The 21,101-nt window shown below is 36.8% G+C and overlaps 1 protein-coding gene across 7 annotated transcripts in view; it reads left to right on the top strand.

The window, feature by feature from the left end:
* LOC121296784 (lipopolysaccharide-responsive and beige-like anchor protein) overlaps window positions 1-21,101 on the top strand; it is a 295,937-nt gene that overhangs the window by 64,342 nt on the left and 210,494 nt on the right. For 6 of the 7 annotated variants that reach the window (XM_041222596.1, XM_041222620.1, XM_041222566.1 and 3 more), the window contains 8 exons: window positions 952-1,082; window positions 2,884-2,991; window positions 3,197-3,368; window positions 3,580-4,006; window positions 10,205-10,374; window positions 12,952-13,030; window positions 13,936-14,069; window positions 16,458-16,519. In XM_041222596.1, the coding sequence (XP_041078530.1) occupies window positions 952-1,082; window positions 2,884-2,991; window positions 3,197-3,368; window positions 3,580-4,006; window positions 10,205-10,374; window positions 12,952-13,030; window positions 13,936-14,069; window positions 16,458-16,519 (1,283 nt within the window). The remainder of the gene's footprint in view (window positions 1-951; window positions 1,083-2,883; window positions 2,992-3,196; window positions 3,369-3,579; window positions 4,007-10,204; window positions 10,375-12,951; window positions 13,031-13,935; window positions 14,070-16,457; window positions 16,520-21,101) is intronic. The other variant, XM_041222603.1, reaches the window with a different exon arrangement.

Genomic DNA, 21,101 nt, shown 5'->3' on the forward strand with positions numbered 1-21,101 from the left:
GTTGTGTTATATCCTATTTACATTAGAGCAACAGTGACAGTCCTGAGGTTACAGGTCTGAATAAAAGAGTTACAAACGCCTACATTATTAATTTTTTTATTCAAGTTTTTCTCATTTCCTCATGTCAGCTACGCTATGAATAACAATCCGTTTAATAAACAAGTAGACCCGAGTGCTTTCATTTGTGTAATGGCGTACGTAGAGATTTTTTTCTTTTAATGCACTTTATGGAAAAGGAAGTAAACGTAATGGTGCCAAGTATACTTGCATGTTAAATGGAAGCCATGTTGCCATTTTACATTTATATTAGGCCATTACAGAAGTGAGATATAGTGAAATGGAAGTCTGGCCCTAGTCTGCTTTTAGAAGCATGGCTTTATGAAATTAATATTTTATGAGGTATGCTTTTCCTTGTGCTGCTGTGTAATCTGATTTCTAGGTTGTAACAAGATTTCTCTAACGTATCTTTATAAATTGATATATGAATGCTCTAATGGAAAAAGCTAGTCCATTCCAAGCAGAATAATTCCCATAATCTAAACGTTTCAGAGTTTACATTTGTCACTTGTGAAATGAGGGGGAAAAAAAAAAAAACCCTTATGCTTTAAAAATGGCATGCAATACATCAGATTAAGAACTTCAGCTGCTGTTGCTATGGCAGTAAACTACAAGAAGTGATTTAAATATATAAAGGATACACGGCATATAGAGTATTATGTTAAGCCCCCCTCACCTTTTTATCGTATTCAATTATTGAAATCCCAAACTGCTGATATTGGTGAGGAACGCTATTGCTGCTGTTTCTAAAACAAAAGCAAACAATTTAATTGTAAGAAATGAACCTGTCCCTATTTTTGTTGTTCTTTTATTATTTGTCATTTATGATTCTGACCGATGTGTTTTTCATATTCCATAGAATAGAACTGTTAATGCCTCCCCTCTGTTTGACAGTGTGTGCAATGGCTGTAAGAAACTGTTTGGAATGCCAGCAGCACACCCGTTTCAAGCCTGGTGTTGAAAATGCCAGGGGACAAAAAGCTATGCAAAGTTTAATGGGAACGGGAAAATCTGCCCCAGCACAGGCAAGTCTAATAATCTTACATGCATAGATTGTGTGGAATATGCAATAGATTATCTAAAGTTTTAAGAACATCAAGGTTTCTAGATGGGTCATTCTCTGTTGCATTGTGTCCGCTGCTTGATTAGAAAGTTAATGCACTAGACTTGTAGACTTAATGCAAAGCATAAACCAGTGACACTGAACATGTCTTAGTCATGTGCTAGAGCAGGGGTGGGCAATTCTAGTCTGGAGGGCCAGTGTCTCTCCTGGTGTTTGTTCCAACTGACTAATTAAGCTTCTAATAAGCACTTAATTGGTCCAGTTAAGTAATTTAGGGTACTGGTATTGCCCACTGCTGTGCTAGAATATACAGATTTTCAGGTACCACACTGTATCGTCTTCCTGGCACCATATAAAGTCCTGTAATAAAGGTACATTTTCTATGTTCTGGCCAAAGGCTGACTGTGTGTGTGACACAGTCTAACACAGGAAGTAATACAGTTCTAGGAAGGGCAAATTCACTTTAAGATATAGTGAAACTTGAGATATCTGTGTATCCCCATATTAAGATAAAAACTAATATGAAGAACCTATCTTCAGCACAAAGATTAGGGGACCAGTGATAATATTGCTAGTGCTGATAAGGTCAGAAAATTGATTTTAAAGCTCCCTTAATCATACTCCTTTGAACACATTTTTAATTGCTGTTTTATCCAAAATGTATTTTAAATCAAATAGCCTTTGGGATACAGGGACAGTTAAACACTGATCTTTAAAGTCACCGTCTTTGGCCACATGGTAAGCCCCTGTATAGGGCTTTGGGGGCCTTTCTTCTCTGAAACACTCGTTTCCATAGCAGAAGTGAACTGGAGAGAAATACGATCATTGATTATGTACTACAGCTTGTTTTAATGGGATTGCTGCACTTAGTGAATTGTAAGTACTATCCTTTTAAGGCATAGGTATCTTAGGAAGAATATTTTTCTGGAGGAGAGGAAGCTTATGAAAAAGAAAATCCCTTTTTTATATTCTAAAAGTGCAACCCTTAATTTCATCAGTCCATATCAGATTGCATTGTCTGCAGTCCTTAGTGTATAAACCCAATTCTGAGCCCTCTCCTGTTTTTGAACTTTTTAAATTTGATATACTGGCTTCCAGTAAAAATCTCGATGCCTTCCTGAATAGCCTGCTGTCAAGTGTCTTTATGCATTCTTAGCTTAGTAAATGTCTAAAACAAATATCTCAATTACAATGTCAACTTTTGTATTCAATAACCTTCTATAAAAAAGACACTTGTGCAGAATTGTTAATAACACTGTCGTAGAACAGGGTTAAACTACAAAACCTACCCACTCATTTACCTTCAAACTAGGAGGAGAAAAATATAGTGGTTCCTGGTTTAAAAATGCCCTTGAATAGAATGTGTCATGCAGATTGCAAATGCTCTTAATTTGCAATGTCTAATTTTTAAAATTGTTCTTGTTCTGTAGTTGACATTTGGTTTCTGTGTTACTATACCGTAAATAAAAAGTGACAGTATGCATTTTGTGTCCTGATGATACGAATTACTGATGATAATAAAAAAATGTAGCTAGTCCATTAATTCATATAAACGAGAATTAACTGTATATCTAAAGAGATTGAGTGAGGAATTTACCAGTGCTCTGCTGCTTTACAGTAAACATAACATGATAATTAGGGAAACAAAGCAAAGTATTTGTTGGAGGAGGGTGGGGGAATGTGCAAAAACATAAAGCTAAAACACCTTTTTATATTATGTTTTAGTATTAAGACTGACGTGGTAAGTTTTTTCTTTCACTTAGAGCCCAGTGGATGTTATCACAGGTGGTGTTTCACCTATAAGGGATCTTGATCGGTTGCTACAAGACATGGATATAAACCGTCTACGTGCCGTGGTCTTCAGAGATATCGTAAGTTCTCAAGAGTTGGTGATTTGTAATACTTTTTCTTTTTTCAGAACTTACATTGTTAAAGTAGCAGATGAGTCACAGTTAAACGCGTAGCGTAGGCTCTATCTCTGTGTTGTATGGCGGGTGTACGGCATTATGACTTGATCTCGGATCTACATTTATAGATCTCACATGTGTGCACTACCGTTGATGTTTTCTTTTCCAGGAGGACAGCAAGCAGGCCCAGTTTCTAGCCTTGGCTGTAGTGTACTTCATTTCAGTGCTCATGGTATCGAAGTACAGGGACATCCTGGAACCTCAGAATGAATGGAAGCCTCCACAACGTAGCCAATCAGTGAAGAGCACGAAAAGCGGGAGCGATGTGGCCGCAGCTATAGGTTACTATTGCATAATATGTTCAGTTAAATAAAAAGCAAACATAGAAGCTAGTTACTAGTTCTAATCAAACCTTTAACTATCTTGCAAAAATGACCAGATAATAATGTTTTTGACAGTTTTTTAAAAAAAATTTTTTAAAGGAAATACTTTGGATGTTATAGTGGTTGATGTCTTGTAAAATCCATCACGTCCTTTTTTGTTCTTCTTTAGAGCTGGATAAGGGTGCAGTTGGGGATAATGCCCATGCTGCTGCTGATTTTGAGAATGGCTCTTCTTTACGGAGAAAGGATTCTGGTATTGGAGAGGAGCAGGCCTTCATTGCTGCCAGTGAAGTGGAAGCCCCGGCAGGGGCCGGGACTGAGGCTGCCATTACTGGGCCCGATGCCGTCAGTAAGGTGCTGTCCACCCTCTCCTCTGAGGTGAAGAAAACCCAGGATATCCTAGAGCAGGAGAACAAGATGTCCTCTTCATCGGCTGATGCCAATCAGGGCAAGAACGTGAAGGACATACTTCGCAGTCTGGTCAGCATGCCAGCTGAGGAAATGGTAGTCGACCCAGCCCTCATTCCTCCAGCATTCTTAGGAGCTATAGGAGATGGTGCAACAGATAAATCTGTACAGTTCAGATCGTTTGACAGGTAAGTCTTTTTATGAACTCTAGATGCAGTATCTCTTGGTATAATGTTGTATGTCATTAGATGTAGCATTAACAAGGCAGATTAATGGAGATTATATCTGAAAAAGAATGCGTTATCATCCCAGTCCCAGTGTGTCAACAGATAAACCACTAGGTTTAACGTGTTTTTGGAATGATAACCCTTTTCTGCTTGTTTTTATTACTTTGTTTACAGACTGATCTAGAACTATTAGCTCTTTTTTATTTATTTGTTTCTATTTGTTTTTGGTTTGTCTTGAATACATTATTATTATTAATATGACTGCATGTGTTCGATGAAGTGCAGAATAGCCAAACTTCATATATAGATCCAGTAATTTCATGGTTTAACAAAGAGGTGCACAACTCGGTCCTAGAGGGCCGCTGTCCCTGCAGGTTTTTATTCCAACTGCACCCTAAAGTACTTTATTGGACCTTATTAGGAGCTTAATTCGTCCAATTAACAAATTTTGGCTATGGTTAGAATAAAAACCAGGAAGGATTCCAGCTTTTCATGACCTGATTTGTGCACCACTGGTAACTGTCATTAAAAATACATAAATAAATCACTACTTAACACCTTCATAATTAGGAACTCCCTTTTCCTAATTTCAAAATATTTATAAAAGATTAAATGACCTACTCAGATGAAGCCCTGTTTGCAAAAGCATGTCATGCTTGGTTATTTAAACAAAAAAAAAAATCAATAAATTAATTTCTTTTAAGCAATTATACTTTAGTTTTTTGTTGTTCACATGTCCTTAAGCTTTTCAGAATGTCACTTTTTTCATTTATAGGCCTGCTTTTTCATCTCATCCTTTGTGGATTGTGAGGTTTTATGGAAAACTGTCCTTAGTTAGAAGTATAAATTCTCATCCTTGGGGAAATACCAGAGCAGTAATAGTTTAGTGCAACTTTGTAGGAGCAGACATCTAGATGTGCTGTAGGATGGACTGGGTCTGGTTTGCATTTAAAATATTGTTTTGTGGCAGACACAAAGCTCTGTGAGCTAACATGCATTTGGGAGAAGGCACCTTGTTAAAAGTTGTTCTCATGTTGTCGAAGGAGTACTCGCCTGAAAATCTGGGAATTTTCAAGACATTCCTATGATCCGGCATGTATCTGAGGAATGCTTTGTCAGAAATCAGAACTCTCCTCATATCTTAAGGATTATCGACCCTGGCTTACCAACCTTGCTGGAAAGCATAGAGTAACAGCTAAGCAGAAAAAGCCTGCTTTGTCTGCCTGTGCTGGAGCCCTTTTCAAACAACTAGGTGTGTGCTTTCATTCCCATGCTGAAATCTGTCTCTTATCTAATAGAGGGGATCCACACAGGCAGTGAGTAGGTGCCAGCGTTTATCTTGATGGCCCTCAACTTGTCTGGTGCATCAGCTGTTAAGGCTGGGTCTGCTTTCCCACCAAACCCCAGTAGGTTGTGAATTTCAGGCAACACTTAAATAGTAATTAGATGAAAAATAAAAATAAAACTCCACTCTTTTTTTGAAGTGCTGTTGTATTCTCTCTTGACAATCCTGCCTACAGACATTACAAAAACAAATAGTATCACTCCTGTGCTGTATTAAATAATAATATTTTACTATTCCCAACTGCATACACAAAATATATTGCTTATAATTACAATTACTATTTTGGAGTTGTGACACCCATAACCTGTCTTTTAAATCTGTGCCATAGGATTGTTCATGACCACACAATAGACAGGGTGTTGGTTTAATGACCCATCACTACAATTGGTTGTTGTTTGGCACAGTCCTGTATGGAGTCATGCCCTACAGGACCTGGTGGTCTTCAGCGTTCTAACTTTATGTATTAACCAGGACCAACCCTTATTAGTGTCTTTAAATTGTAGATAAGTCCATCACTACAGTCGGTATCAATACACCCACACTACAAGTATTCAAGGCATGTAACTTCAAATGTCTTTTTATGTGTTTATGATTTCTGTTCAACGAGAAGAGAAAAACAAATAAATAAATGATTAAAATCCAATACTGAACTGAGAATCAGTCAGATTGTGAACCTGATAATAAGGTAAGAGAGAGGTGAAAAAACACAACCGTTAGCCCTAAAATGTGAATAAAGACTGTTGTGGTCTGCCTGTTGTATTCGACTGAAGGTTAATTCTGCTCGTTTGTTGAATGAGGACGTTTCCGCTAGCCTGTTGAGGATAAAAATGCCAACCAACCGTTCTGTTGCAACCATTAAATATTTTAATGAGTGTGGCAAAGTACCTGCCCCAGTGTGTATTTTGTGTTGTATGTTGTGTGTTAATGTTGGTGTATAGTCATTGGTACACGGGATATAAACGGGTCTGTGTAACACGAGTGTTTAAAATATATATTTGTATTTAGGCACAAAGATTGCACAGGATTGCAAGTAAAAAGTGATGATATATGAGCACTGGGAATTGCACTTTATTAATTCACGTGCAGTTGTACCGTGACTCCAACTGAATTATTGATTAGCAATCGAGTCTCGGTACAGCTGCATAAAAGCTGCATGTTTTCACTCACTCGGGGTTGTGTGTTCGGTGAGTGGAGAACAGGATTGGAGACGGAGGTAATAATAATAATAATAATAATAAATAATAATAATAATAATAATAAGTAGTTTAAAAATATCAGCTCACCGTGTTTGTTTAGTGTTAGTCCATTTTGTTTCATCTCTTTGTTTTGGCTACCAGTGCCATGTCCTGTGTTTTGTTTGTCTTGCAACCTTTTATTTTCTGTCTGTGCACTATTAAATGCAACTCCACCTCTCTCTGTTTATTTCCTGGTTCCTCTTGCTGGTATGACGTCCCCCACTCCAGCCGTCTTTGTGACAATTTATTTTTTTTTTTAAACAAGGAATCCAAACTGTATAAATACACAACTCCATCACAAGTGTTATTTATTCAGCAACATAACAGCTGCATTTCAAAATAATATTTGTTTTGGCAGTGTGTTTTGTGTAGTTTGATACTGGCAAACACAGCTTTACCCAAAGCATGGTGGGAAGTAAATATTAATATTTACTAGGAATGCACACAATACTTTGTCGTGATGCCACATGCAATCAAGGTCAAATTTTGGTTATATAAATTCCTGTCTCAAACCTAAATGATATTGTATGATTGGGCTATGATTCAGCTTTTAAACGGACCACAGTTTAATAATATTTGTACTAAATGAGTTTAAAAAGAGGTGCTTACCAAGATCTTATCTTTTTATCTTATCATTAGCACCAGCAATGTTTTCAATGGCCCCCCTTTCTCTTAAATACATTTTGATTCCTTGTTTGTATTGTATACTTTAATTTGGAACATGTTAGGTGTGGACAGAACTAGACGAAAGCTTGTTGCTGCTTCCTGCTACCTAATCATTTCATGTGTCACAGTTTAAATCACTCCAATAATATTACTGCCATCAGACCACGTGACCACAGCAAGCTCCCAGGATGCACCAGTTGTATTTGCATAACTTCAATAACATTAAAAAAATAAATAGTGGAACTACTAATGCTTTAAAAAAGGGAACGAGGGGGAATAAACCCTTGAGCCCAATACCTGTGCCTAATGGTTTCAGTGGAAGTGTTTGCTTGGACCCAATAGATTGGGGAACAAAATTTAGTGCCACTAACTCCACTCATCGATATGTTGACACATTTGGTACAGTATCGGTTAACCTTCTAAATAATTAAATAACAACTGGCCTGAATCCAGATGCATTGCTTGGTTGTACGACAGATTACTTGATGAGTGATTAATTGATACCAGCATATTGCTTACTATTACACCCATCTAAGTGTAGCTTATGTTGTACTGAATAATTTAGAAAAAGAATGAGAGACCAGATGGACACACACCCCCACACACCCCAGCCTCAAAAACATGGATGACAAGTGGCTACTTAGAAGATAACCTAGCTATGGAAAATATTTCGGATTGATTAATAAAGTATTTTTATGAGACTGGGATAGTTAATCCAGTTGCTTTTAATAGTTACTGAATAATTATTATATTCCTTCAAATAAAGAAAATTGGTAATAAGATTTGGCTTTACAGTATACAGAATAAGCAAGTACCTAACAGTTAAGTGCCTCATAGTGTAAATTATTCTTTTAAAGAGAAAAAAAAAAAATTTAGTAGTCACCAATTGATTTTACCCCGGTTTCCTCCGAAGGGTGTGCTGTCAGCTGACCGCTTTTTTTCACTCTGCCGGCCTGCCTTGCAGCCAACCCAGAGCTACAGCGTCGGAGGACAACGCAGCTCTGGGCAGCTTACAGGCAAGCCCCCAGGTTCCTGGACAGTCCTTAAGGGTCGCTGGTGTATAGTGAGCCGAGGACACCCCCCGGGCTTCACTCGGCCAATTGTGCACCACCCTGGGAACTCCCATCCATGGTCAGCAGTGAAATAGCCTGGACCCAAACCGGCGACCTCCAGGCTATAGGGTGCATCCTGCACTCCATGGCTGAGTGCTTTTACCGGATGCGCCACTCAGGAGCCCCTGGTGTAAATCATTCTTTAGTATATTTCATTATTATTGAATCATACTTAGAAATGAGGTTATATAAATATCAGCACAGTTGTTTGTGTAGTCGAATCTTTATACTCATTAGAGTGAATACAAGGCAAAAGCTCTTAAGTGTGATCTTTATATTGGAGGGTGTTGTATTAATTTTATTTCAGTAGTTTGTTCATTTTATCAATGTTGTGTTAACAGTAGGAAGTGAAAAGGTATTTGCTACTTCTCTCCCCCAACTATTTATGCCAAATAAATGCTCATGATTGCAGGTGCTTAATGTTGTTTTAAACTTTCCTGTTATGCGCCAGTGCTTATTATAATGCACCTCACCTAGAGTATTGTAAAAACACGTTCCTGTTGTTAAGTGGGGTTAAAAGCATTTTGCAAGTCAAAAGCAAGACCTTCAGCTGGGTTATTTATTTCTTTTTTTTTCAAATGTAAGTATTTAAGGCCATTATGGGAATTCATATGGGATGCAGTTGTAGCAGAGTCTTCAGAAGATATAATTAAGTAAATATTCAGTTGAATGTACATTTAGGGTTATGGGTAATGTTACTAGGTAATTAAAATTAAGCACTGCTCAGGGAGTGCAACATGCATTGACGCAAAGATTTACCTAATTAGTAGGATTCTTGCATCTTTACGGGTACAAAAAAAAATAAAAATCTTATTAAAGAGAGCCTTTAATTTCTTCTTAATGCGATGTGTTAAGGATTTGTTGTTTAGCACTTCACCTGCAAACCATAAATTCATAAATGAATATGGATAATTTGCATTTGTGTTATTTTATGTACTCTGCTTTTACAGCGAAGATCAGTCTGTAGGCAGCTTTTCAGCAATTTACTTTTGTAGGTCTCGCAACTTGTGTTAAGTACCAAACATTGAGATTAATGTAGTGGTTCTTTTTAATGCATATGGAACTGCCTTGTTACTTTTATGATTTTAGACATGAAAAGCCAAGTAAATAAATACGTGAATGCAAGAGGTGCCAGTATTGTAGCATATATAAGAAAAAATTAAAACACAACAGACCATTGTTATTGTATGTTCACATCCCAATAATACATACGTGTGTGTGTGTGTATATATATATATATATATATATATATATATATATATATATATATATATATATATATATACACACACACACACACACACACACACATATACACACGCATGTATGTATGTATTATTTGGAATGTGAACATACAATAACAGTGGTGTGTTGTGTTTTTATCTTTTCTTTCTACCTTATATTTGGGCTGGACAATAATGACATTTTTAATTGTTTTTTGGCAATCAGTTTTAATTGTTTTTTGGCAATCGGTTAGTTCAGTTCCTGTCTCACACACTCGGCCTGCTTTTGCTTGTTGGCTATTTAAAATAAATGTTCTGTCACACAGTAGAGTAGCAGGGGACAGTGAGTTTCCTGATCCCCAGTTTAATTGTGGCACTTAACATTCCCTCAGCATCTCTTTTTATAGACAAATCAAAGAGAAAGTAACAAAACATCTCAGTAGCAGCTTAGGATAGCTTCAGCTTTAGCTGGCTGTCAGATGATTATCTGTTTTTTTTAATAATGATTGATAATAGCACGACCATCAACTACTGTTTCAACCTTCCCTCGTATTCATTTTCTTTACATTTTGTTTCAGGAGTGTTGTGGTAGCTCCCAAGAAGGCAGGCGGAGCTCCATCTTTGGCTGCTAGTACAGTAACTGCTGCCACGACAGTCCATGATGCCACCGCTGCTGCCCCTGTTAATATTGTCAGTGTGGTCTCCACATCGGACGCTCCCCACAGCACAGCAACAGAGCCCGCTGCTGGTGAGTTAGTGATGGGTGTGGGAAGGTGGTTAATTCGGTATGTTCATAACATCTTAGATTGAACGTCTGAAAAAGTGCCAATCGTGTCTATCGTTTGTCTCCAAATAACTAACAATCGGGCTGGGACAGAACTGGTTTAGACTGTTGGATCTCGGGTCAGTGCTTACTTGTATCAAGAGGTCCTGGACTCAAAACCTTATGTCCCATTACTTTTTGTTGTAGTTAATATGCTTACTGAGGGAAATGTGTTCATTGAGGAAATCAACGTGTAAATACAGTATTTTTTCAAACTTTTAGAAGAGGTGGGAAAACATACACATATGACTTTCTATTCACCAAAACAAATAGTATGTGCTGACCTAATAAATATGTACATGCACGATCAAAAGAGATAGAAAGTTGGTGTTCTAATACAGAGATTTAGCGGCAGATTAAATCCAAAATTATATTGTGTTTGCTGTATAGCTGTAGAATGTGTTTTCATTTCATCCTGCCAAATCTAAAAACAACACTGATCTGTTTTGTAGTTATCTGGAATTGCATCATTCTATGCCATGACGTGCTGGGCATTTATTATGGGGGGAAAAAACAATACAAGAGAAATGCTAGTTCATGGTGACCTATTACATTCTTCAATGTAGCACAGCAAGTTTCCTGCATGATTGCACTTGGTGTACTTGGTGCTACAAATACATGTCTGGTTAAACCTTGTAGGCAAATGTTATACAAATCAACACTGGAAAAACACTTTCAATATATACTCAATTCAAGTATAAAAAGAAACCAATTGAGAACAGTAGCTAACTGCTAGCCAAGCAAAGTATAATTAAACAAACTACTAATATTGCACACTAATTAGCAATCGTTCCCGTTGAACAACGGTTCAAACCCATTCTGCCATAGTTCAGGGATACCCCCACTCATTCTATAACTGCTAATAAACAGATTCCTAAAGAAAGGTGGACTTTTCCTGATGCAGTAGTCTCCTGAATGATTGTGTAGTGGTTGTGGACTGGTAAGCATCTTATTAAAATTTCCAACTCCTGTAGACCCTTTGATGGCAGTGCTTTTTTAATGCAGACATAAACTAGTAAGCGTGAAAGACTGAAATTTAATGGTGTTTACACCAGAGAATATACAAGAATGCCGAAACATCCAGAGCTTGAATAACAGTTCTATATCTAATCTATCCTGATAAGTGTGAAAGAACTGGAGTGTGTCACGAGTATCTGAGACGATTAAATTTGTACTTAATTCATGTATGTTTTTTTGGAGAGGTGCACAAACATTTGTTTAAAAATAAAGTCAGCATTTAGCCATATATGAAATACACATTTTTGTTGATACATTTAAACAAGATTACTGTATGTAAAATATGTGGTAATATTAAAACATTAACTGTTTAACATACAAACATTCCATTTTGTCCTGATTGTCTGTTGTAAATACAGATTTAATTGACACCAATTAAACTTTATATAGTGAGGTTATATTTACATTCAATATTTAAAAGGTGGACAGGACACAATTGTACGTAGTGCTAACATTTTAAAAGAAGTAGCTGTGACCTTTTTATTATCCTGACCTGTACAGGGATTGGACTCTGGTCAATTTATGTAAACAATGGCCCTCACTAGCTGAACACTAGACAGTTAATCTATTTGCATTTTCTTTCAAGTCCTTGTAAATGTCTGTAAAGCCGTCAGTCTGAAGGAGCCAGTTTATCAGGAAAGAGATTAATAGAGATAAGTCAATTTAGTCCTTCATGTTTGAAGTGGCTACTTCATTTACGCATACAAGACCTTCCAATGCCACAGACACATGCTCAGGTTTTGTGGTGTTTAGCACTTGTAACACTTTCACTGCAGATGTTATTTTGAAACTTGCCATGCGTTGATACTGATTTTTGGGAGAGTGTCTGCCTACTGACTTATCTGGGCCCTGAAAGTGAAACATTGGAGGTTTTGGAGGAGAAAGTGTGAAAAGGCTTTCATCTCTCTGTTGACTTTTGACGTGTACCAGTAAGGGAACCACTATGATCACACATCTTTCATTGCTGTATTTAAACATGTCCATTTAAGGTGAATGCTCACATTTATATTTGATTTATTTTTATATTTAATTTTAGATTTGTAATATTTTTTTAAATTTTAGATGTTTTTTTTTATTTTATTATTTTGTTTTGTTTTTTTGTTGTTTTGAGTTCAGCAATTCAGTCAACTATGACTTCTAGTAACAATCTTGCTCCCCTGCCCATTATTTCCACAAGCCATAAGTATCTGGCATTGTAATCCCACAATTGGTTGGTCCTGAGGCTTGGGGCAATACAATCCATATTTGTAAAAAATATTCATATATCAGTTCAACTATATTATCCATTGTTAGTTCTATTATAAATCCTGTGATTGTGTGTCGTATAGACAGATGAAGACAGACTTGTCATAAGTAAATAGACATCCTAACTATTCACTGTATATAATGAAGAAATATATGTAATGCACAATTTGTTTTTGCAGTAGCATTGTTTAAAACCGTGAACAAGCGAGATATTGCAATTTTTTTTTGTATTTCATACAGGAAGTGGATCTGCAAGTGCAAATCTACCATCTGTTCCCAGTGTGTCCCCAATGACACAAGATTATGCTTCAAATATGAGGTAATTCAGCTTGGAGCAATGCTTTGTCAATATTTGTATTTTAAACAGTTTTCCAGGATTTACAAAGAAGTTAAGGTTATTGTTGCTTTCTTTTGTCTCTTAACACTAATCCTGACCTAAAGATGTCACAATATATTTTCAGTAAGAATTATTCATATTAGTATTATTAATTTAAGAGATTAATATGCACTCTTAAGTGCCTTTCACTACAAATGGCAGCACATTCTTTTTTTTAAATAATAATAAAAAAAACAAGTAGTAGCCAATTGTTTTTATCATTTTCTCTCAATTTGAAATAGCCAATTATCTTTAGGCTCAGCTCACCGCTACCACCCCTGCGCTGTCTCGGGTGCAGCTGTCCTCCAAAGTGTGTGCCGTCAGCCAACCGCTTCTTTTTCACGCTACAGGCCCACCATGCAGCCACCTCAGAGCTACAGCGTCGGAGGACAACGCAGCTCTGGGCAGCTTACAGGCAAGCCTTCAGGTGCCCGGCCAGACCACAGGGGTCGCTGGTGCGCGGTGAGCCTTGGACACCCTGACCTAAGTCCCCTCCCCTGGTTCTCTGCCAATTGTGTGCTGCCCCCTGGGAGCTCCCATCCGAGGTTGGCAGTGGAATAGCCTGGACTGGCGATGTCCAGGCTATAGGGCGCATCCTGCACTCCACGCAGAGTGCCTTTTCCCGATGCGCCTCTTGGGAGCCCATTAAAATTGAATTTTAAAACCCAAACAACCAGATTAAAAGATGTTGTTCTGTTTGTTAATGTATTGGAAAAAGTTAAATCAAAATGTGCTTTTGGCATTTGTAGAAAGAGAGGAATGCTTCAGGGTTTATACATCAAAGTGAAAAATGCTCGAAATCTCTTCACATCCTGGGCCATCTCTGATCCATCTCTTCATTTTTGCAGCATTTCTGAAAGGCTTGAACATGCCCTTGAAAAGGCTGCACCTCTTCTGAGGGAGATCTTCGTAGATTTTGCTCCCTTCCTTTCCCGTACCCTTCTGGGCAGCCATGGGCAGGAGCTGCTCATAGAAGGTACAAGTAAGTCTTCCATTTCTTACCTTCACATTGATACCACAATACTATTGTGGTGGGATGGATTATGAAGCTACTGTTAATCACCATTTTTTACAATGTATTATATTCCTGCCATGGGCACCTCATTCAGTTGTTGCTTACAGTAGTTACAACCAGTCAGTTAAGCAGCCCCCTTGAAACAGGGAATGGGGCTCCTGGCTACTGTAGAAGACAAAGAGCAGACACTAGGAATCCTTCTTCCTGAGACTCCTGTGGATATTATTTAATACAGTACGCATTTGTGAAATCAGTGAATTCAGAGTTACATTGTAACTTCTATTGTATTATTATTATTATTATTGTTGTTGTTATTTTCATTTGCCCGTTATGACATTTTAAAATCAAATTTCATTGCTGCAATATTGATATTGTATCAAAATCCTGACATTATCTGAGCCTAGAGAATCTTAATTTCTTGTTCATTTATAGAACTAGCTATTTACAAAATCACATGGTGAGTTGACTTTTCAACCAGCATAGTTGAAAGGCCACCAGATGTGATTTCTTTGGAATCAGGAAGTACTCAAAAGGAGCTGTCAACTAGGATTCACATAAAGGTCTAGTGGATCATGATGGAGAAAAGGGATCAACATTCAATATTGGAGCTACATATCTCAGAAACGCTCAGACTGGTTGTAAATATTATATTTTTACCCGTAAAAAAAAGAAAAACATAATTGAAAACATGTCGCAGGACCGGCAGAGTCGCGTCCCTTCTATGGGTGCTTAAAGTACAATGGTATATTTCACATTCTAGTTCTGTTGAAAATGCCTCCTTGTGGTTACCTGTTGGTAACCAGAGAGTCTAAATTCAGATGTGGGAATTGCAAATATAGTTTTAATTTAAGAAATCTTTAGAAACGTACCTGTGTATCCTTTAATTGCCCTTATACACTCAGTCAGACAATTTTTTGTGTCATAACAGGAGAGAAAATAGATGTAATGATGAATAGCTAAAATAGTTTCTGATCTTGCTAGACATTTACATTGTTACAACTTAAATTATTTGCAAAGTCTTGTCTGTATTCTCCATTAAACACAATATGGATGTATGAACTGTATATAACCTTGAATCAAATGTAATAACTGGATAAAGTAGTCTGAATTTGATCACATTATATCACACTATAGATCTGAAACTAATGCAGACCCTCGGAGAGCCCCGCTGGTGGAGAGTATAATCTAAACTCGCATTCATAGGCAAAGGGTAGTCTTGCTTGTAAATGAGCCCTCTGAACTTCACAGGCTGTTTTGGGATTACACCACAAATGCACTTGGTAATGAATGGGGCAGTTTTCAAGTGTTGGCTCTTAATATTTTGAAAAACCTATAGTAATCAAATTTAAGCCGTAAACCATCTAGAGTATCTTTTAACTAACTGATTACAGTTCTGCAAAGGTTTTATAGAGAAAGGGGTCGTAGGTCAGAGTACTAATAAGAGTGTTTGGGATGTCTGCTGCCACCAAACAAAATGGAAACTTGATTGATAGCTGGGGGCTGAAGGGAGAGAGTAACTGAGAAAGCAAAGGTCATGGAGCCATTTCCCCTCTCTGCATATATAATAACCCCCTCGCTCCAAAACAGCAAAATGCAGATATTATGGATCAATAAGACATATGCTCTGCACATTTGTAGCTGTAATACAAGGCACAAATATGTATTAGTTTACAGTTACATTTTGTTGGTTAATTAAATCGTCAATATTTCTGGATCTGCAGATGTTGCAGATTGGTCTGGTCTGGGCCTGTGTTGTTTCTTTATTTTTTTGTTTGTTTTGTTTGTTTTTCTGTTACAATTTTTTAATGGTAGCTGCATGCAAATGTGTTAACTCTTCAATTGATGTCCACCCACACAAAAAAAAGAAAAACAGGCAGGAGACCATATCTATGTATATTCATTCAATTAACTTGTCTTGTACTACTTCATTAAGTTTACAAAAAGCCAACCTGTTTTCTTTTTCAGTGGCTTGCCCCTTTTATTACCCTAGCCTATGTGTTTTGCACCAACACAGTTTTAAAATGATTTATTCTGTGAAAAATATGTGATTCTTTATAATATGAACAATATTTTAATTTACTGTTTATAGGCTAAAGTCCAAAATTAAAAGCAGTGCATAATAGATAAGGTTCTTTTATTATCTTGGTTGGCTCTTCTCTTAGGTAAATTAGTGCCGTGGACAGAAACTGGTTTAAAAAACGACATCAACCCTTTTATGACACACATATCTGCAAAGTGGCCTTGACTTACAGTAATTGATAGCATTACATTGTGGTAGTATAATAAATGGATTTGGTTGTGCAGAATAGGAGGTTATTGGGTCACCTTTCTTTTTTTTCTTTCTTCTTTTTTCAGGTTTGGTCTGCATGAAGTCCAGCAGCTCGGTTGTGGAGCTGGTCATGCTGCTGTGTTCTCAGGCAAGTCCGTTCTGTACATGACACAAAACAGACCTTTTAAAACAACAAGCAGCTCTTCATTTTGTTCACTGCTTAATATAGTGTTTCTTTCACGCTGGCAGTAAAGCAGCTGAATTACAGCTTTTGAGTTATATGCAATAAAGAGAGAGAGAGAGAGAGAGACTATTACATTGTTTATCTTTCATGGACACTTTGAAGCCAGCCCTTGGCAGTCAATAGAACCCCAGTTATTACTTTAAAATAATGTAAAATAAGGTATCTTTAATGAAAGGAATATTGGTCAAGAGGTCAAGGGTTTCGACCCATTTAAACACCTTTGACCTTCATTTGCAGCCATGATGGTTTTACTTGCCTGACAAAAAAGGATAATGCTAAATTAATGTTTCTTTTGCATCGATTCTTTTTTTTGTGGCAGTGTTTCCACATTTATTTAGATAATGCTGATGGATAGTTCATGAATACAAATGAAAGAATCATAGCAGGTGTGAAAAACAAAATCAATACTACATGTTGTCAATAAAGTGCAATAAGGACAATTGCTTCAGGAGATCACATCTAATGGGTGTTACAGTGGAGTTGCTGTAGACATTAGCTATAGGGTAGCAAATACTAGACTCATGCACACAAAAAGGCTTTCTTTGTGCATGAATGTAACCTGTGTACATAGATAATACAGACATTACAAAAATAAAAGTACAAAGGCTCAAAAATGCAGGGAAAAAAATGCTGATTAATTGCATCACGCTTGCTTTTGCCAATGTGTTTTGATCAGTTTTATTTTAATGAAAAACATGCCTTTCCCTGCTCCCCCCCCCCCCCCCCCCCCCCCCCCATTTATCTCACATTTTTCACTGTAGTTATTTTCCAACAGTAATAAATAGAGATTACACATCAGTTTTTGTGTCATTTGCTGCATATATTTGGGAAGCTGGTGCACAGGAAAGAACCGAACCTTAACATCCAGAAGGGAGAATAAATGACATGGTCTAATGCACCTATTTGTCATATCTGTCAGGGTGTTGTTTAATGCTAATCTAATCAAACTGAGAATCTGGCGATGGACGCTGCTTGAGCCCAGGCTGCAAAGTACTCCAACACAGGAGTCTGAAGTTCCAGTTAAAAAGGGGAACAGAAAATATGGTGCTGATTGCTTTAATAAATCACAGAAAGTACATTCTCTCACATCCAATGCAAATGTAATTTTATGGTGGGGGAAGTGTCCCACCTCAAATTAAAAATGGATAGCATCTAAATGAGCCCTTATTTATCCAGAGGTGAGTTACATACAGACTGTTGTGCTGCGATAATTACATTTTATGATTTGCGTTTTACATTCTTTGAGGGGATCCGACGTCTTAGAAGCAGAAGTGATTTATATTAGTATGAAGTGAACTTACTTCCAGTACAAGAAGGCTGAAGAGATACGGAACAAGATATCAAGTGGACATGTTGCAGATATGGGGAGGAGATAGGACTGAGTTTGATTGATTTTTTTCAAGTAAGATGGGGTGGGATGTGATACTATCACTCTAAAATTTTAATTAATTTCCTCGGTGAGATGGAGTGCGTCCGGTGTCAAAGATCAAGGGATCAGGTCAAAAACTAGTTTTTAATCATGGCAAATATGAGAGATGTATGCACAATGACGTCAGACTCTCGTTGAGAATTGGATTCTAAACAGTAGTTTGATTGTGCCTGCTAAAAGGAGATGTGGCCTTTTGCAATTAAAGATCAATTTTGATCATGAACATTAACTGGGAATGGTATATTTCATCCCACTCTTGTGCACCGTATTGATTCTTATATCTAACTTAAAAGCTCTGGAATAAGGATCTTTTCTTAGTGTGACTGTCTGAGTGTAGTCTGCTTTGTCAAGTGTTATCTATTAGATGACTAGTAAAAGAGGGACTAGTGTATTTAAACACAGCATTATTAACAAAGTCTGAATCAGTTCACCATTTAATTTAATAACGAAGCAACCTGCTGATTTAATGGCTGTAACAAATAAATAAAATTAATCTGAATTGTTGTGGCAGGCTACGAAGAATCACTGTCCAAACATACAGATTACAAGTTGATGCACTGTTAAAAATGTTACATCAGCTTCTACAGCTCCTGTGGCTATGCATAAAAGTTGACTTCCCTTGTTAATGAAACATTGATGGTCATTTCTAACCTGAATTATAGTCAAGTTGTTGGTTTTTTCAAATAGAAAATTGTCCGTCTTTGTTGTGATAGTATAATATACCAATATAGTAGAACCCATCGTATCTAGTCCTGTAAGATATGATACCTTCTTAACCAGTGTTCTTCATTGACACATGCAGCTTCTGTACCTACTGAGTGGTATAGATGGAAGCTGATCAATGAACATTTTATTATGGGTTCAAAACAATAAATTAAGCTCTTAGTAGGACAGAGTGGAGTCATTTACAAATAAAAAATAAAAATAAACAAACAATAAATAGAACAGACGATGCGTTGGATGTAAAAAAATGTCACTTTTTACATCGCTGTCAGTTCAACAAACTGCCCAGTTTAACCATGTTCAATAAAAGAAAGCAAGGGAGTAATATAATTACTGTAACATTAAAAACGTAAAACACAGCCAGTTTGTTCTGTGTATGAATTTTTTTTTAAACTTTTCTGCCTTGGTTTAACATGCACTTAGAGCTTCGAAATGGACTGAATGCATGGTAAGAACTGTTCTTTGAATGCCCATTTGTAATTTGCCAAATACTGTTTTGCAATTATTTTCATGACACACTTATGTATCTGACATTGTTAATTTTTACTGCCCCAATATTAATACAGCAACTACAATGTAGTATAACAACTCCCTCTGAGATATATATTTTCACATATCCAATGGACCCCTAGAACCAATTCAATTAGGATGTGATGGGGTCTACTGCATATTTAAAAAATATGATGTCACACCTCAAAACACAATTGGTAGAGGCTGTTTAAGTAACATGTATTAAAACAACTTGTCATAGTTGGCATTTACCCATATTGTTGCCTTGGTGATTGAATCTAACAACACTAAGTCGGAGCCTTCTGAAGTTTGCAGTTGATGTGAACTTGTTTTCTGTTGAAAATGTACGTAGCAAGGTTTATCAGTATCGAAATGGACTGAGCCCTTTATACATAGTTCTAGATTTGTATTATATTTTTTATGTTATGTATAAATAACAAGTATACTAACTTAAAAAAAAAAAGTACTGTTTGTTTTGGTATATCATCTAACCCTATATCATAGCTCATTGGGTTTACAGGTAATAATAAGTGTGTCTTCAAAGTGCACTTCCTTATTAGACATGATGAGTATCATTTTTGAAAGCATCGTCATAGCATTGAAGGCCACTTTAAAAAGCTTCTATTTTTGCCTGCCCTAATTCAGTCTCGCATTTTTTCCAATATCACCACCTCAATTCCAGGTTTAAAGCTGAATTTATAACGCTGCATTCTGAAGTGCATCGTTTTAAAAATGTTTTCATCCAAAACATCTAATAAATAAATAATGCACAGGGCTACTCGGTAGTAGAAATTCCAGACTAGAAATCATTTAATCGGATACTCAACAGTCCGCTATCTAAAAGGGCTGTCAGATAAATCTTATAGTAGCTGCATTTGTGTCCTGTAAATCACATGTTATTGTCTGAGCCTTCTGCCAGGTCATCTATTCTTTTCCCATTTATCAGAAATGCATCAAGTACACAGAAAAAAAAAAAGATAGCTAGAATGTAGTAGCTCTAGACTGGCTTAATTTAAAAAGAGATCTGAGATTAATTTAACATCAGCACTTAAAGCTAGATTGCTGTGAAGAAACCCCCCTAAAAAGGCATTTAGATAGGTGGGCGATACAGTGGTCTTTTGTCTCTTGAGTACTGTTTCACAATTGAGAGTCACAACATAAGAATGGGAGGGTAAATGCAGCAGCTCACTTGAATCTTTCAAGGGGTCCTGTTACCAATATGTACTACACGAGTTTGACTGTAAATACACTTATGAGTTCTCGTTCCCATTTCGTTATGCCGGGATCTTATAAATCTCCTTTCACTGATCTGATGTTGTGTCCTGTCTAGGTTACAGCTTATTGTGTGATATACACTTATGCATTCTGCAGGTATGTGCTACTGCCCACTGCCAGAAAGCACTTTAAAATGTACATTGTAAAGCAATTCATTTTTTGCTTTTAAGAGTATGTTTGCTTTAAATACTAAGGATGAGTGAAAGGAAGACCTTTTTAGTCCATGACTTGCCTGAAATTGGAATTTCTGTGTCGATGGATTGTTAACAATATCCTCTTATACTAAATAATAATTTCTGTAGCATTGTACGTGAAACTTGGCTAGGCAGCCCAGTTTTAACATATAGCAAATGTGGCTTAAATTTGAGTTTTCTATTACATATACACCAACTAAAAGGTGAACAAAATGTTTGATATCTACGGTTTGTTAAACTGATTTAAGTTTCATCTAGAAATCATTTAATAAACAAATTTAACATCAAGATGTCCTGTCAGGAGTTCATATTAAAGAATGCTGTTATCTTGAAGAAACGTTCTTTCCTAATCATC

Source organism: Polyodon spathula, chromosome 2 (assembly GCF_017654505.1).
Source record: "Polyodon spathula isolate WHYD16114869_AA chromosome 2, ASM1765450v1, whole genome shotgun sequence".
NCBI classification, from domain to species: Eukaryota; Metazoa; Chordata; class Actinopteri; order Acipenseriformes; family Polyodontidae; genus Polyodon; species Polyodon spathula.